The sequence below is a fragment of the Phoenix dactylifera genome, chromosome 10, assembly GCF_009389715.1.
Source record: "Phoenix dactylifera cultivar Barhee BC4 chromosome 10, palm_55x_up_171113_PBpolish2nd_filt_p, whole genome shotgun sequence".
NCBI classification, from domain to species: Eukaryota; Viridiplantae; Streptophyta; class Magnoliopsida; order Arecales; family Arecaceae; genus Phoenix; species Phoenix dactylifera.
In genome coordinates this window covers 11247460-11271226 of record NC_052401.1, presented here as the reverse complement: position 1 = coordinate 11271226, position 23767 = coordinate 11247460, and the positions used below count along the sequence as shown (strand labels likewise).

The 23767-nt window shown below is 36.7% G+C and overlaps 1 protein-coding gene across 3 annotated transcripts in view; it reads right to left on the bottom strand.

Moving 5' to 3' along the window:
• Positions 1–2703: 2703 nt before the first annotated feature.
• Positions 2704–23767, bottom strand: part of LOC103722329 — a 44004-nt gene continuing 22940 nt past the window's right edge. For 2 of the 3 annotated variants that reach the window (XM_039131009.1, XM_039131011.1), the window contains 10 exons: positions 21977–22104; positions 20567–21739; positions 19240–19381; positions 18959–19118; positions 18683–18846; positions 10886–10965; positions 8684–8783; positions 5425–5486; positions 4150–4309; positions 2704–3523 (listed from right to left, as the gene is read on the bottom strand). In XM_039131009.1, the coding sequence (XP_038986937.1) occupies positions 3353–3523; positions 4150–4309; positions 5425–5486; positions 8684–8783; positions 10886–10965; positions 18683–18846; positions 18959–19118; positions 19240–19381; positions 20567–21739; positions 21977–22104 (2340 nt within the window). In that variant the 3' untranslated portion in view covers positions 2704–3352. Of the gene's footprint in view, positions 3524–4149; positions 4459–5424; positions 5487–8683; positions 8784–10885; positions 10966–18682; positions 18847–18958; positions 19119–19239; positions 19382–20566; positions 21740–21976; positions 22105–23767 lie in introns of those variants that run through there. The other variant, XM_039131010.1, reaches the window with a different exon arrangement.

Here is a 23767-nt window from a genome sequence, read left to right as displayed (position 1 = left end):
TGGTGGACAGTATTAGGGAACACTTGCTCAATTACCCTTTTCTTTGCTGGGTCTTGATCGGTTAATATGCATTTTAGATGCTTACCATACATTGGCTCTAGAAAAGTTTGGAAGACTCAAACACATACCAAATAAAATGGACTGCAAGTGGTGGTTAACACCAAGACATAGTGCAAAAGGGATGTTGTATTTGTTTGTCATGTATGTGGTGTCAAAAGCGACCATGTCACCGAAGTATCAATAAGATGTCTTAATCCTCCAATCAATCCAAAAAATATTTTGCACACTATTGTCAGCATCTAATCAGATGGTGTTAAAGAAGATTGGATTCTCATCTTGTAAAGACCGGAGATGAATACTTGTTTTTTGTAGGTCAATGTTGAATAACTATTTTCGGGGCTTCGATCTAAGGTTGCTCACATCCTTCCTTACAAAGATTGCATTACGGAAACCTCCATGTAGTTGTAAGATAGCAATTATGAATCGTTAAGTTGAAATATTTTGCTCATGTCAAGTCCCTATAAATTCCTTATCTTCTGCAATAACCTGTCTATGTGATCGAAGGAAGCGAGTTTTAGATGGCTACAAATGATCTCATGATTGTGCAATCCATAAGTGACTACAAAGGAAGATAAAGTGAAGTGTTGTGGCGGTATAGCTTTTGATCTTTTTGGTTCTATTTGTTTGTTGTGACATTGTTCGACGATATTTTCATATGTTGGGGCTACTTCCTATTTTTTCTTTAACCAATAGAGAGGAGCGAGGGGTACCTTGTGAGAGGGAAGAAATGAAGGATGGATTCTAACAAGCGGCGGATGAGGGTTTGACATTTGGAGATCTTTCCTTGTGCACAAGAAAAAGATTGGTTGCTCTCCTCTTCCTTCTAGGCAAGACAGAAAGGAGGACACAGGGACAGCAAAGGTGTGCGAGAGAGGAGAGCTTCCCTCGGCCAAAATATAGAGAGAGGGATAACTGGTTTGAAACAAAGAGAGGAGTGAGCGGTTTGAACACGGAGAAAGGGCTAGGCTTCCTTCCGATGAGAGAGAGAGGTGGGGGATTGGGCTTTTTTCCGGTGAGAGAGAGGATAGGGGAAAGGTGGGGGGTTAGGAAAGAAATGCTATGGAAAGAGAGGTCGTGGGGGGGCTTCAAAACGGAGAGAGAGGTATGTAAGAAAGAGGAGGATCTGGGGAGGGAGGGGGAGAGAGAGAGAGAGAGGTGAAGAAGTTGGATTTCGGATGAGAGCAATGTGGGAGGGTCTAGCATCGAGAGAGAGAAAGAGAGAGAGAGAGAGAGAGAGAGAGGGCTTCAAACGGAACGTGAGCACATGCATCCTTCCCTCCCATCTTATTAAATATTTTTTTTCTTCAACCCACCTGAATCTAGCCCCAATCCAGTCGAAAGAAGCCCAATCAAGCTCGCTCGCTCGCTCTCTATACATACATACATACATACATACATATATATATACATATATACATATATATACATACATACATACATATATACATATATATATATATACATACATACATACATACATATATATATATATATATATATATATATATATATATATATATATATATATATATATATATATATATATATATATATATATATATATATATATATACATACATACATACATACATATATATATATATCTATATACATACATACATACATATATATATCTATATACATACATACATACATATATATATATATATATACATACATACATACATACATACATACATATATATATATATATATATATATATATATATATATATATATATAGAGAGAGAGAGAGAGAGAGAGAGAGAGAGAGAGAGACACACACACACACACACAAATATATATATATATTCGATGTTTCAATGTAGGTTGATCTTTTGAAAATCCAAATCAGAACCAAACCGGTTTTTTCATATTGAAAAAATTTGCGAACCAAAATTGAACCAACTATAGAAAAAATCAATTTAAATCAAACCGCTCAGTTTAGGTTCACTGTCTGTTCATTCATTTTGCACGCCCCTAGACATGGTATGTCCTCTAAACCAAACCCACCTCGTCATTATTAAAAAGAAGAAAATTTTTGTATTGCTTTTGAAAATCCAATCTGAGAAAATGTGAAAAAGTTTCCAAATTTCATTTTTTTTCTCTCCCTCATATCATATAGGTCAATACTGCAGTTTTATCAATAAACTAGTAGTAATATCTTACTCTCCGATGATTCATTAAGCCATGGACCTTCTCATTCATCTACATTACATGCATTGCATGAAGTGCCTGCATTAGACGCCTGCAACGTAATCTGTCATTCAAAAATACAAATACTATGAGATTTGCTTTTAAGTGGCATCAGTCTCACCTGTGGTAAAATATTCAATCATTTACCCACTAGTAGATCTTGTGACAAAAAACCAAATATGTATTATAAATTACAAAAAATGTATTACATAAAGCACTCAATAAAAAATTTACAGAAAAAAAAACTGAAACAAAAATCATGCTTAATCCTTTTCCTTCAATGTTATCAAACATTCAGTACACTAAAGGCAGTATACATGAAGTGCCTGCATTAGACGCCTGCAACGTAATCTGTCCTTCAAAAATACAAATACTATGAGATTTGCTTTTAAGCGGCATCAATCTCACCAGTGGTAAAATATTCAATCATTTACCCACTAGTAGATCTTGTGACAAAAAACCAAATATGTATTATAAATTACAAAAAATGTATTACATAAAGTACTCAATAAAAAATTTACAGAAAAAAAAACTGAAACAAAAACCATGCTTAATCCTTTTCCTTCAATGTTATCAAACATTCAGTACACTAAAGGCAGTATACATACGTAGTTGCTTTAGCTGTGCACCACAGGATCCTGGACAGTAACACTGACTGATTTGGAGAGTGATTGTCTTCTTGAACCACTACATCAGTGTTCTAGAATCAACCGGAGGTTAATATATTGACATAAGCCGGCGATGCTACGTAACAAAATCATAAATCGAGCATTCCAAGTCACAAGCACCATTTCTCCAATGTAAGAAGGACAGAATCCAAGCAGCATTCCAAGAAATTGAATTTATCCAACAAAATATGCATTCTCTTCAAATCTCAAGCTAATTGTGAGGTTTACTAGAAGACCATCCCTAAGAAACTCATCAATTTTTTTCACAAATTGTGAGGATGGGTCACTTAGCCCATGAACTTGGTATCACGCATATATTGAGACCTCAGTATGCATGTCTGCTTGCTAGCTGTGTAAGAAATCTACAGATATCATGGGTGTAACAAATTCCACAGCAACTGTCACAATCTGCATTTCTCAATGCCAACTCACATATAAAAGTAGCCCATTTCTTTATTGAAGATATTGGAGTAATAATCGTTGTAGTTGAGATAGCCCCAAAAATGGCAAAAATTGAATTCACCATGTTTTGGAGACTTGAGATATAAGAGGTACAGATCTTTAATGTTTTTCTCAAATGTAGTTTTGATAACAAAGACCTGAAGCATAGACATAACAGCCATCATTCAAACAAAATACCGAAGGGGGAAAAACTTGCACAAGACAACAGAAATCCAGAAAGTTGCCCACAAATCCCAATTATAGCTACCTAATTTAGCTTCTATTTCTTCTACCACATTGTCCCATATGTCTTGAAAGATCCAAGGTCTTTAGAAATTTGATGTTATACTAAATTGGGAACTTGGGTAATAATAGTATTCTGTTCATGAACAAAATTATCTTTTTAAGAAAAACTCAAAAAAGAGAGAACTTCCAAAACTCATTGCTTTACTTGGAATGGAGGGTATCAGATGACCTATGAAGGATAATTTATTATAAAAACTCTAAATTATACCAGTCATAGAATCAAATACAAATATCTCTGTCCACCTATTAACATATAAAAAATAGTAAAACACAACTTGTACCCCAAAATTTTTGGTTAATTAATACACTTTAAAGATGAGTAATGGGATTTATCAAAATTCTCTGGATAATGCAAGCTCTTTCCAATGGTTATTAGATGATAACTTCCTCATTTACTTTGGCATATCACCCAAACCACGGCTTATTGATAATTTTAACTTCATGAAGAAACTGTAACATACAACAGAAAATAAAATACCTGAGAAAAGTTTATCTGAGATCGCAAGTTCAATGGATCTGCTTCATTGGTTGCATCATCCAAATCACCTCCAGTGAAACAGTGCCGGAAGTCCAATGCACATTGCAAAATGTTTTTGATGATAAGAGCTACCGGTTTTGTCTCAACAGACAAAAAACATCTGGAAGGCAAAACATGTGTTTCACTGAAATGAGTCAGAACTAGTAAACTTCATGTTACAGAATCAGTACCCAGCCTACCCCGACAAGTTTGGGACCAAGGCTTAGTTGAGTTGTAGAGTATCACTAACCAATAAAGATAAGCAATAGTCTGTGAAACACAAATATAAAAGAAACATTATCACTACATAGTAGCAAAGAAAAAGGAGAATCAGTACAATTTGAAAAAACTGTTTTTTTTTTAAATCAAATTATGGAAAATTATGTAGTAGGACTGATATTTCCTATTACCCCATCTAATCTTCCTGATCTTCCACCAGACTTGGAGGAAACACTTTAAGTTCCTCACTAGAGACCTGAAATCAAGCTCCTACCAAGCCTCCCCATTACATTTCCCAACCATTCTTCAATCATTTCAAAAAATGATTTTCTACCAAGACGCTCTTACCTATCTGGTGTTTTTACTGCTCGATGTTATCCAGGTCAAGGTTTCAAGTCTTAGAGGAGGAAAAGGAGAAACAAGAAAAAGGAGAAATTAGGAAGTACAGAGACATATTTTGGTAGCTAGATTCAAGCAGGTATCATTCCAAGAGACAACCATGACTAACAAGGAGACGAAGGCACCAATGAACAAGAACGGGAAGAGAAAATATTGGAGGCAAGAGTTTATCATAGTTAACCACAGAATGCTAATAAACAATCCAAGCATAGAAAAATGAACATAAAGGGAATAAGTAACAAACTAATCAAGTAGGTAATGACATGTATGAAAAACATAGTTCACTGTCTATATAATTATCCATAAGCACATGATATAGTGTTCACAACCAGAAGAGAAGCTGAAAATAGGCAATCAGCTATTTTCCGTAAACTGCTTATAAATTTTGTTTATACAACAGATACCCAATGGAAGTTATCCTTGAAATCAATTATTGACCTGCAAAAATCCATAGTTCACAAGAATGCATCATAGGAAAATATGCTAGGTAATGCTAATAATTTCACATGAGATTACATAATCATTGAGACTTAACTGATGAAGTCACAGCATTCAATGCAGTAGAACATCTTGCCTTTGAAAAAAAAATCCACGTATTTAGGAATATTATTTACTTACATGTGCAACGCATCAGCAAGATATGACATGTGCACTGATTCTAAGTCCAGTACGTCATTGACCTATAAAACATTGTCCCATAAAAAAACAAATATCTAAATAAAAATTTAGGTAAGACAGCCATAATATTAAACAACATTGCACTAAAGCTGATTTAGAAATACTTAATTGAGCAATTTAGACATTTACAACTGGAAAATAAAAGATATATCTGCATTAAGTGGTAGAACATGTATAATCAAAGTATTTAAAATGTCATAAGTGTCAAGTTCATGCTCATAAATGATTACTTATTGAGCCCATATACATTTGTGATTAGTATCATAAACTATATTATGTAGGTTCCGATAGAAGCCACATCATAATGTAGTTGTTTGTACTCTGTGTTATTTGAAAGGAGCTTCTAGGTGAGGAATCGAAAATAGACGGAACAATCATGTTAAAACTGATAGGATTTTCTAAATGTACATTTAATATAGGAAACCTAGAGACATGCTTGACTGTGTTTCGTCTGTGCTGTGGTGTGTTTATGTGGCTGTAAGTGGCTGTGGCTGAAATTATTTAGGTGTTGTTATGTTTGTGTGCATAATTTGTATTATTTTGTTAGGTATTGTCTTTTTGATGTGTTAACATGTGAACCTCCTCCCTTCTCGAAAAGATGTCTCATGGCGAATTAATTTCAATTAATTTATAACTTTAAACTTTTGCATTGGACATGAACCAATATGGCCCCATATTGGCCAGTTCAAACCAGATTGTAAGAACACTACTCATACTCATGCCCAAGTGGCAGCACAGCCTGGCATAATTTGAGCCCTACAACATGCATCAGCAGCACTGAGAACCGTGATTCTTAATTAGTTACTGCCTATGTTAAGAACCCTAAAAAATAGTAGTTGCAAAGATCCTCACTATTGTGGAGTACAGTGAGCTAGTTGTTGTTGTCAATTTACACCCTTCCTCACCTCATCGTTTGGTATAAGTTTTTACCCTTTATGCTATTCAACTTCCAAGTTTTCGTGCATTTGGCTTATAATTGGATTTTGTTAAATTAGGTTGAGCATCAGTCTAATGGCCCCTACTTGATTTGGCTGAGTCCAAATATAACTAGTAATTGATTAGGTCCAACCAAGAATCGCTGAACCAGTACCGATAGGCGTACCGGTTGGCCACCGAACCAGTTCGGTGCTGGTTCAGACTGGTTCGAATCGGTACCACTGGTTCAGCCTGATTTATGTATCCAAAATCCCACAAAAATTTGGCCTAGCCGGTACGGGCCGGTACCGTTTTTTACGCCACCAGACCGGTCAAAGACCGGACCAGTTTGGTACAAGCTAAACTGGCCGATACAGGCCGGTTCAGCATTCCTTGGGTCCAACCTATTTCTTAGATCATTATGCCATAATATTAATTTTTATGACTTTTTTAATAAAGATAATACTTTTCTGTGGCATATCATATCATGCTTTCCTTAGCTTCTTTTCTTTTAAATCCATAGATTAGCATACAACTTTCTTCTTGTGCATTTGGTCTATACAATTATATGCTTCCTAATAGATTTAATTATTTCTGCGCAATTTGTGTTTATAGAATTGGATATTTTAATGCTTAATTCTTTATAATTACACATCATTTTCTTAAAATTTATTCTTTATAGATATTAATTATTAGCATTTTCAGAAAGTTTGATTTCTTTGAAATTTTAATTTTGATGATTCGTACTTTGACAGAAATATAGAAAAAAAAGTCTTGAGAAAAACTAAAAATAAATTCCACCATCGTCCATAGGTTTTCTAGTGCATCAGTATGTTTACCAAAACCTTGCCTCCTTAAGACAACTAAAGAAAGAGCTGACATTTCACGCTAGTAATCTTCAATATTTACAATCTTAAAAGGATTGAGATTCAAGATGTCTTTTCTTATGCTTTCAATATAGCTAGGTTATTCAAGCCCACATGTATGTCATAAGGACCCCCTATTTTTGATATCTGTCCAAACAATCTGTTTGAACCTTATTGGACGGTCCGTGCACATTTTAAAACACGTCATGCTCAGTCCTCCACTTGGGGTACTTTGGTCATTCTTCCTTATTACTGAGGTTTGCCCTAACAATCTAATAGAAGAAAGGTGTGGATGGTCAAAATACCTTGCTACAGTCTTCTTGTTTCTAGCTTTTCACTTCTTTCTTTTACTTTATTGATAATTATTTCACATTTTCCCATACATCCAAATTAAAAGACTACACAGATAGGTGTTTATTTCAAATATGCAGAACCTTGTTGTTCAAGTGGAAGCTATCAGAATGAGTGCTGAACTGTAGTTTGCTTTAAAACACAAATAGAATAGTGTGTAAAATTCTTACTCTTCATGAACCATGTAGAAATTAATATAAGTTACGACATCACATCCTCTGCACTTTTGAATAAACCTATGTTCTAAAATAAGAGAGCAAGTAGCTCCAATACTCCAGTTCATTCATCATTCCACCTTCTACCAATCATTCCTTTATACTCTTACATCTTCCCCCTTACCCTTTCCATATATTTTTCCTTCTCATCTTCTTCTTTACCTTCCCTTCTTGCTTTAATTTCTATTTATACTTACCTTATTATTGGCTTCCCTTTTTCATTTTCATTGTTCTTTTCCTTCTTTCTCTTCTTCCTCATCTATTTCACCTTCTTTCCTTTGTTTTTGTCTCTCTTTTTTCCTTCTTCCCTCAAGAAGTTCAAATACCCACAATTCACTTGTCTGCCTTGACAATCTTCGATGTATGTTAAACAAAAACAATATATGTTAAAGAAGGAAAAATGTAATGCAATATTTAAGCATTAAAAATTTGACATATTCAACAATAAGCAAAACTAACCAACTATTGCCCCCCTTAGGCATCTTCAAAAGTATCCTGTTGTAACCCATGAGATGAATGAGGGCACACATTTACTTAGACAAGAAACAATCAGTTTTCCTCATTCAAGAAACATAAAGCATGTAAATCCTTTCTGACATTAGTGGAGGTGAAAATCATTCCATAAAGAAGGGATTCAAGTAGTGGTTGGTACAGCCCCATACCCGCAGGTACATACCACCCATACTGACCTATATCATCACAAGGTACCAACTTGCTCACAGAAAGTATGTAAGTATGGGACCCTACCATGGTTTTTAAAACCATTCAAGTATTTGTATAGTACAAGTGAGTAGAAATAGCAAGGACATAAATTAAGTAGAAGTAATTGAGCAGTTAAACAAATATTTATACCTGATGCTTGAGGGAATGTTGAAATTGGCACCATGACACATCTGATAATTGTGAGTGCACATATTGTTGTAGTGTAGAAACGAAGTGATTTATTTGTTGCCTAGAAATAATGAGAACGACAGAGTAAGGTAAAGCTACTAAACTGTTGGAACTTCTATAAATAAGATAGTAGAATGGATCGATGTATATAGTTTTTGTTTAATATGGCATGAAGTATACAAGGTAGTATGGCATGACACAGCACACAATTTATTATGGCATGACATAACGCACAAGTTAATATGGCATGACAGAACACATAAGTTAATATGGCGTGACATGGATATATGAGACGAAAGTCACAGTCAAAAGCTAAAAGCAGTAAGATGTCAAGATAATCCTCCACATGGAGGAGTTCACCAATAAAATTATGTTATTAACTTCAGACAGATACCGTTACCTTTGTGAAGCTTGTCCTTTAAAACTTCCAGCTCTACTGAGATGACCAAATTAGGTTCTTGTAGAGAAGGTATGGCCAAGATATTGACAGGTGCAGAGAGATGAAGTAAAACCATTGGTGGATCTTGGTTATTTAAATATATGTACCTAAAGGCCTCAATAACTATTACTTTGACATTTGGTGATGCAGCCATGCTGGGAGCATCTTTCTAATTTATTGTTGTCAGCCATCTTGAAGTTACTTTGTATCCCTTAAGCTAGTTATGCAAAAGTTTTTGATTGCTACTTAGAGTTGTTTATGGTAGAGTTTGAGGTTGAAATTAAACTGAACTCTAAATCTAAATGGCACAAGGCACCTAATATAAATGTAGATAACAGAATTTACATATTATTGAAGCTTTCAGTGGATTTTCCATGTTCTCTAGTGGTTTAGTAGGTTCCTGCCATTACATTCTTCTCATTATTCGTTTGCTCCCTCCAATACACTTCCTTAACCATCTCTTCTTAATTTGCCTCTTTCGAGATTTTCTACAGTATTAGCATCAACTCTTAAGATTGTCATATCAACTATACAAAATCAATAAATTGGAACTACAAATACAAAACAAAACCAAGAAAGCATTACCCCGGCAATTTGGGTCCCCGTGATCCATGAAGGAAAGGATGTTTCTTCAGGCTCTCAATCTTATCAAACCTAAGATAGTTCTAGGCCATGGTAAATTTGAGCAAGACAGAAACTTACATACAGGTTTGGTCGGGGGCTAATAGGGCATGGCTTATTATATTAATTAGCTGGTTTGAGGTCCATGAACCTTGTGCACCAACCTAACTTTACCCTCAACTGGGAAGAGCCTATGGGACGAGGGAGGTGGAATAATTTAATGTAGGAAATTATACACTCTGACAGTAGAAATAATAGGCCAAAAGCCCAATCAAACTGTAGACAACAATTTTGAAAAGGAAAAATTGCAATGCTTAGGGCCATAAAAGAACCGAGCTATACATCAACAGCTGAGGATCAGCTTGATAATGGCTCATTCAAGATCATTTCAGCTAAGAAGAGCTGAGCTCGGATAATTTTTAAAGCTAGGCTCACGAAAGAGCTAGTTTGAACAACTTAAGCTCAGAAAGATGAATACAAGCTCGGCTCCACTCAATAAGAAGCTTGTTCAAGCTTGGTTCACATGACAAATGAGACAAGCCTGAACATACCATGAAGCTAGAACGAAACTTAGTTACCCCTTTTACATAACAAGACAAGCCTAAGCAACCTAATACTTGGCTCGGCTCAGCTTGGCTCATCTGAATGCTACCAATCCTCCAGCCATCTATAAAACTGTCCCCTTCCCCCAACTGGAGCCTATCCCCTATGTGAAATAAAGTTCTAAGAAGGCCAGATACAAAATGGGGGTTACTGTTTGTGTAAAAAGGCTGAAGATAAGGACAAGAAAAGATAAGGAAATTAAATGGTGCTGCCAGAGCACAAGCAGGAAAGATCACCAGAATGGACACATCAACTATGCAGAAGGTACCTACAACTGAAGTCTGAGCAACATTAGGTGAAAAAAGTATGGAGTTCTTCAATTATGAACTAAAAAAAAAAAAAAAGAATTGCTGAGAGACATCCAGATATAACATATAGAAATGCTAATTTTATACTATCAAATGAGGACAAGGAAATAGCTCACATGAAACACACTGAAAGAGAATGCAATTACTACAAATACAAAAATTAAAAAAGAAAAGGAAAACTGCTCCAATTACCTCATTTTCATTAAGATATTGAAGTCCAACATTACATGAGAGTTCTTATGTCGACCGCGACAAATTGAACGCATCAGGGCCTGTTAAGCACCAATATCAGGTGATTGGTTCAGATACTGTACTAATTTATGACATTTATATGGCAAAATGTAATTGATCAACCATAAACTCAACCTATAAGAGAATTAATATTTAAGGACTCTTAACTACATTCATGGGCAGATAATTCACACAGTCAATATTTCAGGACTCTACGGAACATGACTTAAGAAAGTGGTTTAGAAGAAACCGTACTGATGTTGTTTGTGTGTGTATAATCAAGTAGAAAGAGTGAATCAGAATGACACCATGTTATAATTTTATGCAACACTCTTCTAGTTGGACACTTATGTTGGTTAGTTCCCTTGGTCCCTCTATTCTTCCCTTCATTCCTTATGCAGATGACAATAAAGTCCTACTCTAGATATCACTAAATAGGCCAACATGACATAAGTAATGCAATTTCTAATGTTTATACAAATCTGTATCATTTGAAGAAAGCATTGCAGCAAATCAAACATATATATTCGGTTTAAACGATGATAATCTAACAACGATAGAATTAGTGCCACAATTTACATGGCACACAAGAAATCTATGCTAATACTCTAACATTTGCTAGCAACACTATTAATTAAGGTTCATACTCGCAATGTCCGCCGTACCAACCGTACCGACATATCAATGGGCACCAGTACTGGTACGGTACCAGTACCGTACCGAATCGGTTCGGCTGGTTCGGGGCGCGTTTATTTTGGGAGGGGGGAAGTTTTCTCACTTTTGGATCTTTTTTTGATGTTTCTATATTTAGGTTTAAGGTTTAAACTAGATGCATCTTATTACTTTCAAATAATTCAAATCATGAAATAAAGAACATAAAATATCTTCAAATTAAGATACAATCAATTACATATATTTAAAACACTCTCGGATATCTAAAATCAGGTCGAATGGCGATGCTTCTCGTCGATATCCGGATCATTAACATAATAAGGAGGCAGATCAACCCATCCCTCTCACCAAGCGGCGTTGTCGTCTTGTATGCTCAATCCCCGAAGAATGTGCGTCGAATCATAAAAACTCTCGGATCTCTCACTGAAGCTCTGGCTTCGAGAGGTATCCTGTTGTTGATAATATGGCTGTGGAGGGGTCCATCCGAATATGCCGACAGCAAAATCCAACCCATAAAACCCTTCAGGCTACATAGGATAGTAGCCACCGAAAGATGACTCCGATGCACCATATCCATAGGCTGCCTGAGGCCACGGATAATAGGAAGACTCGAAACTTGATACATTTATGGATCCTACTCCATATACGAGGTCATCTACAACTGCATCTTGTCCTCCTAAAGAACCTTGAGGATTCCATCTTTGATATGCAATGGTATCCGACTAGGATCTATCAAATGGCCTACCGTAGTCCCTATCTTGTATAGCATGTGTAAACTAGAACTCACCGGTGTATCGAAGACCTACCTCCAGCTGTGTCTCATAAGTAGTACCATATTGTCTTCCACTCCCTCCATAGTTAGCAGATCCATCACCACCAGAACATTTATCGTTGCTCGTCCAGGTCTCCTCGACACTCTCCATTGGGGCCCTTTTCTTTTTTTTTCTCGTTTGCTAGGATTGACGCCCTCCTAACTGAGTCAACCGGGTACCAGAGCATCCTCGTCTGAGCATTTCTCGATCCTCTCTAAGAGGATGTGTCATACCAGTCATGTGGTGACTGGCTCCCCTCTGGCTGCGGCTGATCAGCTGTGGAAGTGCGTGGAATGTTGCGCTCAACCCATTGCTGTGGATCGACCCTAGCCTCGCTAGCTATGAAGTCGACTGATCGCGGAGGCGATCCTAGCTCGTCAAGCTCAGGCTCCTGCTGCTGACCCACAAGCCAACTGAGCATAGGATCATCGTCATCATCTATGAAAATCCTATAGATGAGATCTATATACTTGAGCTCCACTTTCTTCTGAATGTATTTTACCTTCAACCGCTGATTGTAGTGCACATAAACAAGGTCGTTGAGGCGCTTTTGTGTCAAATAGTTCCTCTGTTTGCTGTGGATGAGGGCGAAGATGAACCAGTTGCACTCACAGTCACTCGGAGAGACCATTTGAGAGAGAATCTGGATAGCTATCCGCTTAAGATTTTTTATGGATCCGCCAAAATGAATCCACCATTCAGCTGTAAAAATATTGAAGATAATTACATATATGATGACCTCATAGTTGAAGATAATTCAGCTACAAAAATGTCTTGCTGATTTGTATTGTACCTAGATTCATAGTTGTCTTACTCACGACAGCTCGTCGTTGTCCAAAACTATAGCTGCCCTCTCTAAATAATTTGGTCCGTGAAAAAGAAGCGTGTTGTACTATGTTAATAATAGAAGATCCGATATACTTGCACATGCTACTAAATCATAGTTACCTCTTTTATACATGACGCGGCGACTTTTGGATCAGACTCCATCTTGTAAATAACATTACGCAGAGCATCCAGAAGTTCATCCATACCAATTCGATTTTCATACTAAAACCGGAGATTCAGGTAGTATGCTGCACATAGACAAGACCGTCTTAGAAAAATTATGCAAATATATCCATCATGATAATTATCAATATTATTGCTTAGCTGCTAGATGCAATTCTCTATCCATTTGGGCTCCTCACTATTACTCAATGATGTTGATGTACTCCTGGGCATGGGCTGGATCTGTCTCCATGATCTGAGCCTTTGCCTTCTCCATCATGTGATACAGAAAGCCCATTTGGGAGTACCTCTCGCTATCCACAGCCCGCAACACTTTATATAATGGTTTGATAGCCTTGACTATCGCAATGGCCCACTGCCAGAATAACTGTTTTGTAACCAAGTCTTTTATCTTGCTCCCTTCAGTGTCGTCCTAGGCATATCTACTTTACTACCACTCCGGACTACAAATATCCGATGTAGGGCTTCTCGATAAGGCTATCAAATGCAATGTAGTTCATAGCAAACCGTGTGACTCCTGATTTCAAAATCTCTCCCCCTGCAAACTTTTTCATCAGCGAAAGAACCCAGGTATGGTTATAAATATACCTGGTGATGCGCTGGGCTATCTCCACCATATGCTGCACTCTACGGATCTTTTCAATGTCCATCAGCATGAGGTCGATACAATGTGCAGCACATGAGATCTAGATAATATGTGGCTGCCGCTTTATCAAGATCTCCCCGCCAATATATATTGTAGGCCATTATCAGTGACAACCTGCACAATATTCTTCTCTCCTACCTGATCAATCACCTCCTCCATAAGTCTGAGGATATATGAGGCATTGTGCACCTTACCCGAAGCATCAACTGACTTGTGGAAGAAGATCTTCGCATCACAGTATGTCAAAAAAGTTGATGCTCCGCCTTGTCGGACCGGTCCAACCATCACATATCAAAGTGAGCCCATATGTGGGCCACTTGCTCTTGTAGGAGACAATCTATTTCTCTAGCTTCTCCTTATTGTTGTCAAGTAGCTCACCGTAGATATTCTTCAGGCCCAAAGAATCGACACCAGAATCAGCAGCTTGTATGGCGGAAATGACAGACTTATAGTACATATTGTCTATCACATTCACGGGGATGTGGCTGAAATGAAACCATGATCCAATAGCTCGCCACATATCATTCTTGCATATTGTGTCTACCCTCTGCTGCTTCGAATCTCTGCTAGAGAAGGCATGCGGATCTACATTATAGATTGACGCTCCCGATGGAATCCCTCCGGAAGACTTCTTTCGGCTACCAAAATCATCCAGGATAGATGCAATCCGGCCACGTCCTCTACTAAATGAGGTTGTCCTTTGGAACTCAAGATCTTATCTGCTTCCACCAAAAACGACGTCCGACTCGTAAAACTAGAGCCCAAATCGAGTCCGATGCCTCGCCACCTCCTCCTGCTGCCACTGATCATCCAAGCTCGTCCGCATGGCAGTCTGAATCTGTGCCTCCTCATCTGAACTCTCGACCTTTTTTGACTCCATAAAGTGATAAAAAAGTGGCTCTGCGGCTTGGCGTTCCACCTTCTTCTTGGCAGTCATCTCCTTAGCTGCTTTGATTTGAGCGAGGTTCTGCTTCATCAGCAGACGAATCTTCGGTGGACATTTGGGGCACGCAGATACCTCACGGGAATTACCAGCTAAGTATTGCTTTAACCTGATTACCCCTCCTCCTTTGAAGCACTTACAGCAGTTATTGCACTGAAACTAGTGTCGTTCATCGAGCATCTTTCCATGCTCCCAGCCAATATCACGCTCTAGGGTTGTCCTCTCCTTGATGGCTCCATTCCTACAAGAACATTAATTTATTTTTAAATTTTAAATTAATTTTTAATTTTTTTAATTACTTTAAATTTTTCAAAAAAATTCTGCCTCCAAAATAACTTCTAAATTATGTACAATGCACTACTATTTTTTAAAAAAAATTATTTTTTAATTTTTTTATTAAAAATAATTTTTAAACTTTTATTTTTAATTAAAATATAAATTATATATATTCTGAAAAAAAATCACCATGCGCATTGTCCATAGATCTACGACATATAAAAAAAATTCAAGACGAAATGGAAACATTAGGCATTATTTTCTATTTTTTGGCAATTTTTGGTATTTTTTTAAGCACATTAAAAAAAATATTAAAAAATATATAGAAAAAAGAAACCACACCTTAATTAGCCTTTGCTGGATTTTTTGGGAAGGAAAATGACGCTCTCTCACCTTCTCAATATTTTGCATGCAGCCTCTGCAAGATCCCTGCTCGATCCGCCTTCTCTTCCTCTGCAGGATGCCTTCCTTTTCCTTCCCTTCCTCCATCTTTTTTTAGCTAATTCCTACCCTTCCCTTCCTCAATATTTTTTGGGCTAATCCCTTCCCTTCCGTTCCCTTGCCTCGCCTCTGAAATGTGCTCCTCGTTCGGCTTTTATAGCCGAGCGGGGAGAGGCCAACCTCAAATTGAATGGACAGCCACGCGTTGTCGGAAAAATGCGTGGCCCTGTGCCACTTTCGCGTTGTGGCCAGGAAGACAGCGTTATCGGCCGCGGAGAAAAAAGGCTGGCAAAATTTGGTTCCACCAACGTACCGGTGTGAACTGGGCCAGTTCACACCGGTATGGGTATGGAACCGATTTTAAGGGCTGTACCAGACCGGTGCCTGTCGGGTACCGGTCCGGTATGGGCTGAACCGACCAGTTCCAGTCGGCTCAGCATACCTTGGTTCATAATCTCCGTACAAAATGCATACTATAAGAGATCAATATGGTACAGTATTAGAACCGTATTTAAAGTACTAGCAGACCAAAAAAATATTTTTTTTCAATTTTTAAAACTTCCTTGTCATGAAATCATGCCAAAATACAAAATTTGGCATTATTTTCGGATATTTTTTAATTTCATGCCATTTATGGGATGTAACAAAAAAAGGGAAGTGTACCTAGATCTGACTTCCTGTTCATCCTTCCACTTTCTCCCTCTCTCCTCTCCTCTCCTCTCTTACTCTCTTACAGTTGAAACAAGGGGACAAAAGGGCATCAGGCCCTTTCTCCCAAAATAATTGAGGCCCTAAACCAGTATAGGTCCCCTACCAAGCCAAATTGCTTGGAACAGGTCGATTCTAGACAGCTCAGTAATCAGCCCAATAAGGAATGGTTCAAGCATAAACTCATACTAAGACCATGTACTGTCTCAATTCATGGTTAAAAACAAATGGTCTGGCCAATCTAGGCGGCGTGTTCCATTATCATATACCATGCATTAAATATCGAAACCAAATCAAGCATCCTTTTTTTATCAAAACAATATGATACTATTAGAGTACCGGTACTGATGGTACATAACGAAACTGATGGCTTCAAGAAAATTGTTGGCATGCTCTGGTACAATCAGTAAGGTACCACCGTGCATTGGTCATACGCCAATACATGCCAGTGTATAGGGTTTTCAGCATCACTAGACCCATGTCGAAGCCGATTTCGCATCAGAACGATACGATACCACTCATACCTTCCCATCTTGACGTTTTTTTAATCCACGTTTGATAGGTATCAACCGCTAAGATAATATTAATGATTGTTTCTTGGGTACTAGAATTTGCCACATGCTCTGCATGTCGATGGAAATATTCAACTTGTGCACTGCCTCTTCTTTAAACCTTGCCGTAGGAGTTCAATGCAAGATCTGAGCTGAAGATATGCACAAAGGGTATTTCTGGAAATAAAAAATGGATCCAAGCAAACTGGAGCCTCATGGACAGAACTAGAAATACTCTTTGCGGTGTTTCAATTTAATACTAAAATATTTCCTGGGTATGGTATTTCATGATCAGTGAGATAGTATAAACCATCCCACTGAGAAACATTCAATAAGGTAGTTGTACAACTATAATAAATATCATGGTAATCTCAATAAAATTGTGCAACATTGACTATTTTTGCTTTTCCACCAAAGGGTTATTCATAGGACCATAACAAAAAGATATACCAACCTAAGAGGTTCATGAGTTATGCAGAACCTTTTCTTTTTTTATTTGTTTTTTCAGGTGGCACGCTGTTATACCTACCATGTGAAGCATGCATACTAGGCTTTGATTATTTCCATAGTCAGATGGAAGGAACAGCATGGATTTCTTTCTTCATTCTGACATGGCATGCATGAACTCAATTCCCAAACCTAAAGATGGTAATATATTGTATTTTACACTAAACATTAAGAGTCGTGCATAATTAGCTTATGAAATTTGTGATTGATAATAAATTTAGTAACTTCCAAATGTCAAACCTATATCCTTTAACTTACTTGTATTCCCCATAAATTCTTACATTTCTAAACATTTTGGAAAAATTGATGGAAGTCCTAATGCTATGACACCTATGCCTTCCCTCATTGAGAGTCTGCCAACTCTTTTTATGCCTCAGCCTTCTTATATAATTTTACAGAACAAAAAATAGTTTAGGAATTTCCCAAATTTTTAACTCCCATGATATATTGGTCAAGAAAAGTTTAACTCAAGAAGCAAATAATGCCAAAAAAGAAAATTATGATCCTGAAATTTTTTGTTACTGCAAACAAATAGTCAAACAAAGTTAGGGTGTGGTAATACAGGATACAGATACAAGAAAACATGAGATTGACCTGATTTCTTTATTATGTAATCTTTTCCTATGGAGATGCTGAGCTTCAATGGGGCTAAATAAAATGGAGGTGATACATAGAGGACAAGAAATTAATGCAAGCAAATAAAATACTCTTGAAGTTTCCTTCCAATCAAGTGGCAGAGTATGTTTCCAGAGAAACCCTTCAATGATTTCCATAAGCTTCTTTGAGAAAAGTAAATGCTCCAAATGTTGTATGTTGAAAGCAAGGGTGCTTATTGTATGGAATGGTATTCTTCCTTACTGCTGGGATGACCAGAGAAACTATCAAAAGTTTTGGTTATAAGATAATCCTTACCAAGGTAGAAAAAACAGGTAAGTTCAAAGAGAAAGCTTATAATCTTCTTATGGTTAGTTATCTTGCGATAAATATATATCTGTTAGTCAAACCCATATTACTAGGACTGGATGCTAAGGTTATTGCGTATGGTATACATGCCTTTAGAATTTTTATCCTCGGTAACCAATGAATCATTGAAAGAATAAGAAATAGCCTTCAATGACTCTTCACAGCATGATCATAATTACATCTATTTGCATAATGACTGAGACAAAAGGGAAGATTAGAAATTATTACCTTTAAACAGTACCATACATCAGTTAAAGAAAAAACAGCACGTCTGACTTGAACAAGATAACCAAATATTTCAGCATATATTTTTAATGCATCTTGTGTCACAATGATACTGACAGGCCAGTCCACTCTGTAGCCCAACAAAATAAAATCAAATGCATGGATGCCTGCAATTTGAATTGATAAATTAAAAAATTTAAAATGATTAAGAAGAAATTCTAAGCCCTCAACTAGTGCAGTAATTGAATGGCAATATACTTTGAGGAATAAGATATGTACCAGTTATGGAAGCTGACAGATGCATCGTGTTCTGTCCCTTAATGTAGACAAATAATCTTTCCTTGTATTGGTCAGTCTCACATGAAGATCTCTGCAAAGCCAACTCAAGGAGCCCCTGGATTTCTGCTATTTTCTGCTCTGGCTCAACAACAGACCATTTCTTGCATAAAAAAAAGGCACCAATTAAATCATCAAGAAATTTACTTGGTTCCTATCAATCAAATAAGTAGAATAATTTTATAGGATTTGATAGTTCCCATAAGTTAGAACTACAAGAGTACTTGATTGCGAAGAGACATAAGGAATGAATCCGCCCAGTCAGCTAGTTCCATAAAATGGTAACGCCGCAATGCCAATAAATGTTCATGCAGATCAAATCCTTCATCAAGCAACTTTAAAGTGAAGTTGCTGACATACTTATACCTATTTTAGTTAAGGCACACAGAATGGAATCTGTGTAGCAACAGTTTGTACTATCATCGTTCAGATAAACCATATAGCAGATAACAATGGAAAGAAGCTTAGAGAAACTCATCAGCAAGGAATCAGCAGGTCGTAGATGAGTCACCTAATTTGAGTCCCAATTAAAATTTTCATAAGCTGAATCATATTTTTCTTTGTACATTTTTTATGGTAGTCTCTCCAATCCAAGTAGCATAATATTGTGCCTTTAAAATTCTCTGACTTTCTTTTCAGTCTAACCCAAGCAAATAATAATTACCCTTGAATAGCTCTTACCCTCTGCTTCCATGCATAATAAGTAACTAGGATCTACTTTCTATACTTGTTCAAGCAATATGCTCAGATTGCACAAAATCTTTATCATTAATTTAATCCACAAATAAGATAAAACTTCAAATATTCAGTGACAGAATTCAATCCCAGTTTCCAATTCTTCATGAAAGAAACATTTGTTTTTGAACAAAGCATCTTAACAAATCAAACTGTCAATCTTAGAATACAAGAAATCATCCCATTGTGTTGTGAAAGCTTTGCAAACCAAATACTTGTGTAATCATAAGGTCTGAACAACTAAACTCAGGCTAACTTAAACCTACAAGTCAATTCAACTTAACTAAGCCTTAATCCCAAACTAATTGGTTACATGAATCCTTTTACTCCATTCCACCCTCAATTTAGGGCATATTTTCTGGAAGATGCAAAGATGCTAATGACTTAAACCATTAGACATATATAAGCATTTAGCATTATAGCATACTGGACCAGCAAAACAATTTGTATTGGTATACTCTATTCTAGGTTGGAAAGCATGTAATATATGAAATGTAGATAACAGGAAATAGCCTATGTTTCTCTGTCTACCAAGATGATGTAACATATAAGAAAAGAATGGTCTATTGGCACCCAACTCACCAGCAAAAGAAGAACAAAAAGGTCATATTGTCATGATACATAATATGCTATTTAAAATTTGCTATCATGAATGAACAAGCTTAACCATACATAAAACCTGCTAAAGAAAAGGACAATTTTACATGCAAGGGATATGGTCACTCCAAAATGTTGGAAAAAGGACAAACCAGTAGATATCACGCTGAACCAGAAAACTATTGTCTATGTATATAAAAGTGCTAATCATAAGGATACTGAAGCAAGATTTCTTGAAGCATCCATTTGTCAATAGTGACATAAAGTGGCATCTCAAATATTGAAGAACCATCCAAAATCTCTCTAGAACTGAGCATGGCGCTTTCACTAGGATACTGTAATGATTGTGCCCATGCTGCACCACCAGAAGCACTTTGTGAAAGAATCCCTGATATATGGTTTCCCTCTGATAATGAGCAAACAGGACTTGAAACTGACAGATTTGCCATATTATCTTGCATGTTGCCCTCAGAATTTCCATTCACTTGCACAGAAGAAACACCAGAGTTCACAACTGGAGCCTCAACTTGAAAACCATGTCCAGAACTGGAAAATACACTCCCAGCAGAAGCCTTGCAAGGAACTATCACTGATGAGAAGTCAAAGTATGGGAGATCGGATCCCTCTTTTTTTGTGAAGATTCCATTTCTCGAGTAGTGAGCTTTTTTCCAAAGCCCAGCAGCTTTTGTCACCATGGGGTTAATACTGAGATCATAATAGTCACTGGAATTCCATAATTTCTGAATATGCGAAGAAAGATGTCCATTTCTGTGATTCATAAATTCTACCTTCTTATCTGTATCTGACCTCGAATTCAATGGAATGGACACTTCACCGAAAACCGATTCTTCCCTTTCTGGGGTTTCCGTGTTCCCATCAGTCATCTGTAGGCTATTCTCGGTGAAGTGTGGTTCTTTTCGATCCATACAGTTCCTATAGTTATAAAATGGATTTTTCGAAAGTCCTCCCAATGGCCAGCATCTACCAGAATGATAAGCTTCATATACCGAATCTGACATTTTGGCACTCCTGATGTTCCCTGATTGAATGGAAACAGGAATCTGAATCAACTTCTCATCCTTATAAGCCCGGTTGGAAAGCGGAAAGGAAGGAACCGTTCTACGATTATTTTGAAACGAAATCTGAAAATATGGCCTTTCAGTTTCAAAGGAGTTCTCTAGTACACTTTCAGTGGTACAACATGTCGATAGATTTGAAAGCAGAAAATGTTCTGGCTGTAGTACACCATCATGTAACCTGAAAAACACCTCAGTTTCATTTTCCTCTACAGAACTATATGAAGAAGAACATTCTGAAGATTGTAATGGTTCCAACTCATATGAAGAGTCCTCAGATGTATAAGAAGCATCCTTGTCTCTTTGAACCGATGGCCTGAAATAAGAAAACAGCTGAATATATTCATAACATAATACCACAATAAATGGTAAAAAGCACATGATAGGCAACTTTAAAAAAGTAAAATATAAGACACAGAGTCTCTAGAATCAGAAATATGTCAACTGATAAAACCAGAAACAGGTTGATGGATGGAGGGGTTTGGCGTTCAGACAGAGAGACATGTTTGTTGGAGAAAATTTTCAAAAAAAAAAAATGAGAGATGAATCTTACAAATTGGCTGCTGATTCTTCATCGGCTGTGCCAGAGAAAAGAAAGTCCTCATCAGAAGCCAAAAAAATCAGGTCATTCACATCTCTTCTTTTACCAAGCAAGTTAGGTGTGCTAGCAAAAGGAATTACCTGAAGAAAATTCGTTCAGTTAAAACCATAGAAAAGCTACTGCACAAACATGAACAATTAAACAATAATCTGCAGTCCCATTAACTTTAACAGGAATCTTGCAAAGTAATAATCAGATTTTATGGGGATAATGCAGCATGATCAACCAAGAAATAAGAAGGCAAAACAATCAAAACAGACTGCAAGCATACACTTACAATAATATTACCAGTACTACACAATTTCCATATCATTCAAAGAAGAATCATATAGGACATAGAATACAGATCAACTTGAAAATGAAAGAAATGTAAGCAAACTACAGCTTCCTAATTTGTATAGCAAGGCTTCAGTTAGTTTCCTCTGTGTAAATAATATTTTTCTACTTTCAATTAATCACTGTTGTCAAAAGCGCTTCCTAGGCGCCTAGGCACTTTGAGAGGCTAGACAGCCTAGGTGGTGGCCAACTAGGCAATATTACATTAGAAGACATATACAACCCATTGTTTTTTGGTTTTCTACAGGTGAAGAATGGACATGCATACAGGATAAGGATACAGCAATACAACATAACTTGAAAAAGTAGGATATGAATGTATGAAATACATATATATAAATCATCCATCAAGAATAGTAGGCCATAAAAATAACATAGCCCACACTTTACATGATAGCACCAACTTTTACAAGCTCATCACTCAATCATCATTCATTCAAATCTACAGACTCCAATATATACTTCATAATTTAACATTAACATTATGGACTACAACATTGATCAATCACCACTAAAAGGTTAATATTTAAAAAAAAGAAAGAAAACACCCTCTCCCTCATTTTTTGATGTACTGGGGAAATTTCTTGTGTGTATCCAAAGTATTCTAAGTGTTGTTTAATATTGATAAATACAATACTTTACACAAGTATCAGACACATCTACGAAGTATCCAACAAGTACTAGTATTTGATATTTATCCAATATAGACACAGCACATAATTCAAAGTACCCATGCTTCCTGGTTTTCTTCTCTCTTGTTTAGTTCATTTTCACTACTATGAGTTGTGAATGAGATGAAGTTATTATAAATAAATTAGAAGTAAAATAGCATAGCTGAAGATATAGTGTCACTCTGCTTATTCCTTCTCTGCATAGCCCTCCACCAGCTAAGCCTCTGAGGTCTCTTCTCAAGCCTATCAATAGCCCTTCAATAGCTGACAGCCCTCCAGTAGGCTGTCGACAGTCGTTTGACTATCCAAAGGCTCCAAATCTTTTTATTTCTCATACTTACTCTTTTCCTTTTTTTCCTTCCTCTTCTCTTTTCATGTTATTCCTCTCATTCTTCCCCTTCTCATTTGAAAGATCCTACTTTTTCTTCGCTTCTTCCTCTTTTCTTCCCTTTCAATCTCTAATCTTGTCTGTTTTTCTGTTTTTTCTTTTTGTTCTCTGTTTTCCTCCTTGTTGCAATCCCCTTTTCTTGGGAATGCAAATACAGAATTTCAATTATGGCTTACGAGCTTTATGATTTTTGTCAGACTTAGCAAACTAATATTTTTCAAATTTACCTTTTAGCAGTTTGCTTTTGTTATCACCTACCACTCTCATATTTTACTAGGTCGATTAATATGATGAAAACATGCCATGGTTTTAATTAATCGTAACTCCTATCATACTAAGATGATGTAT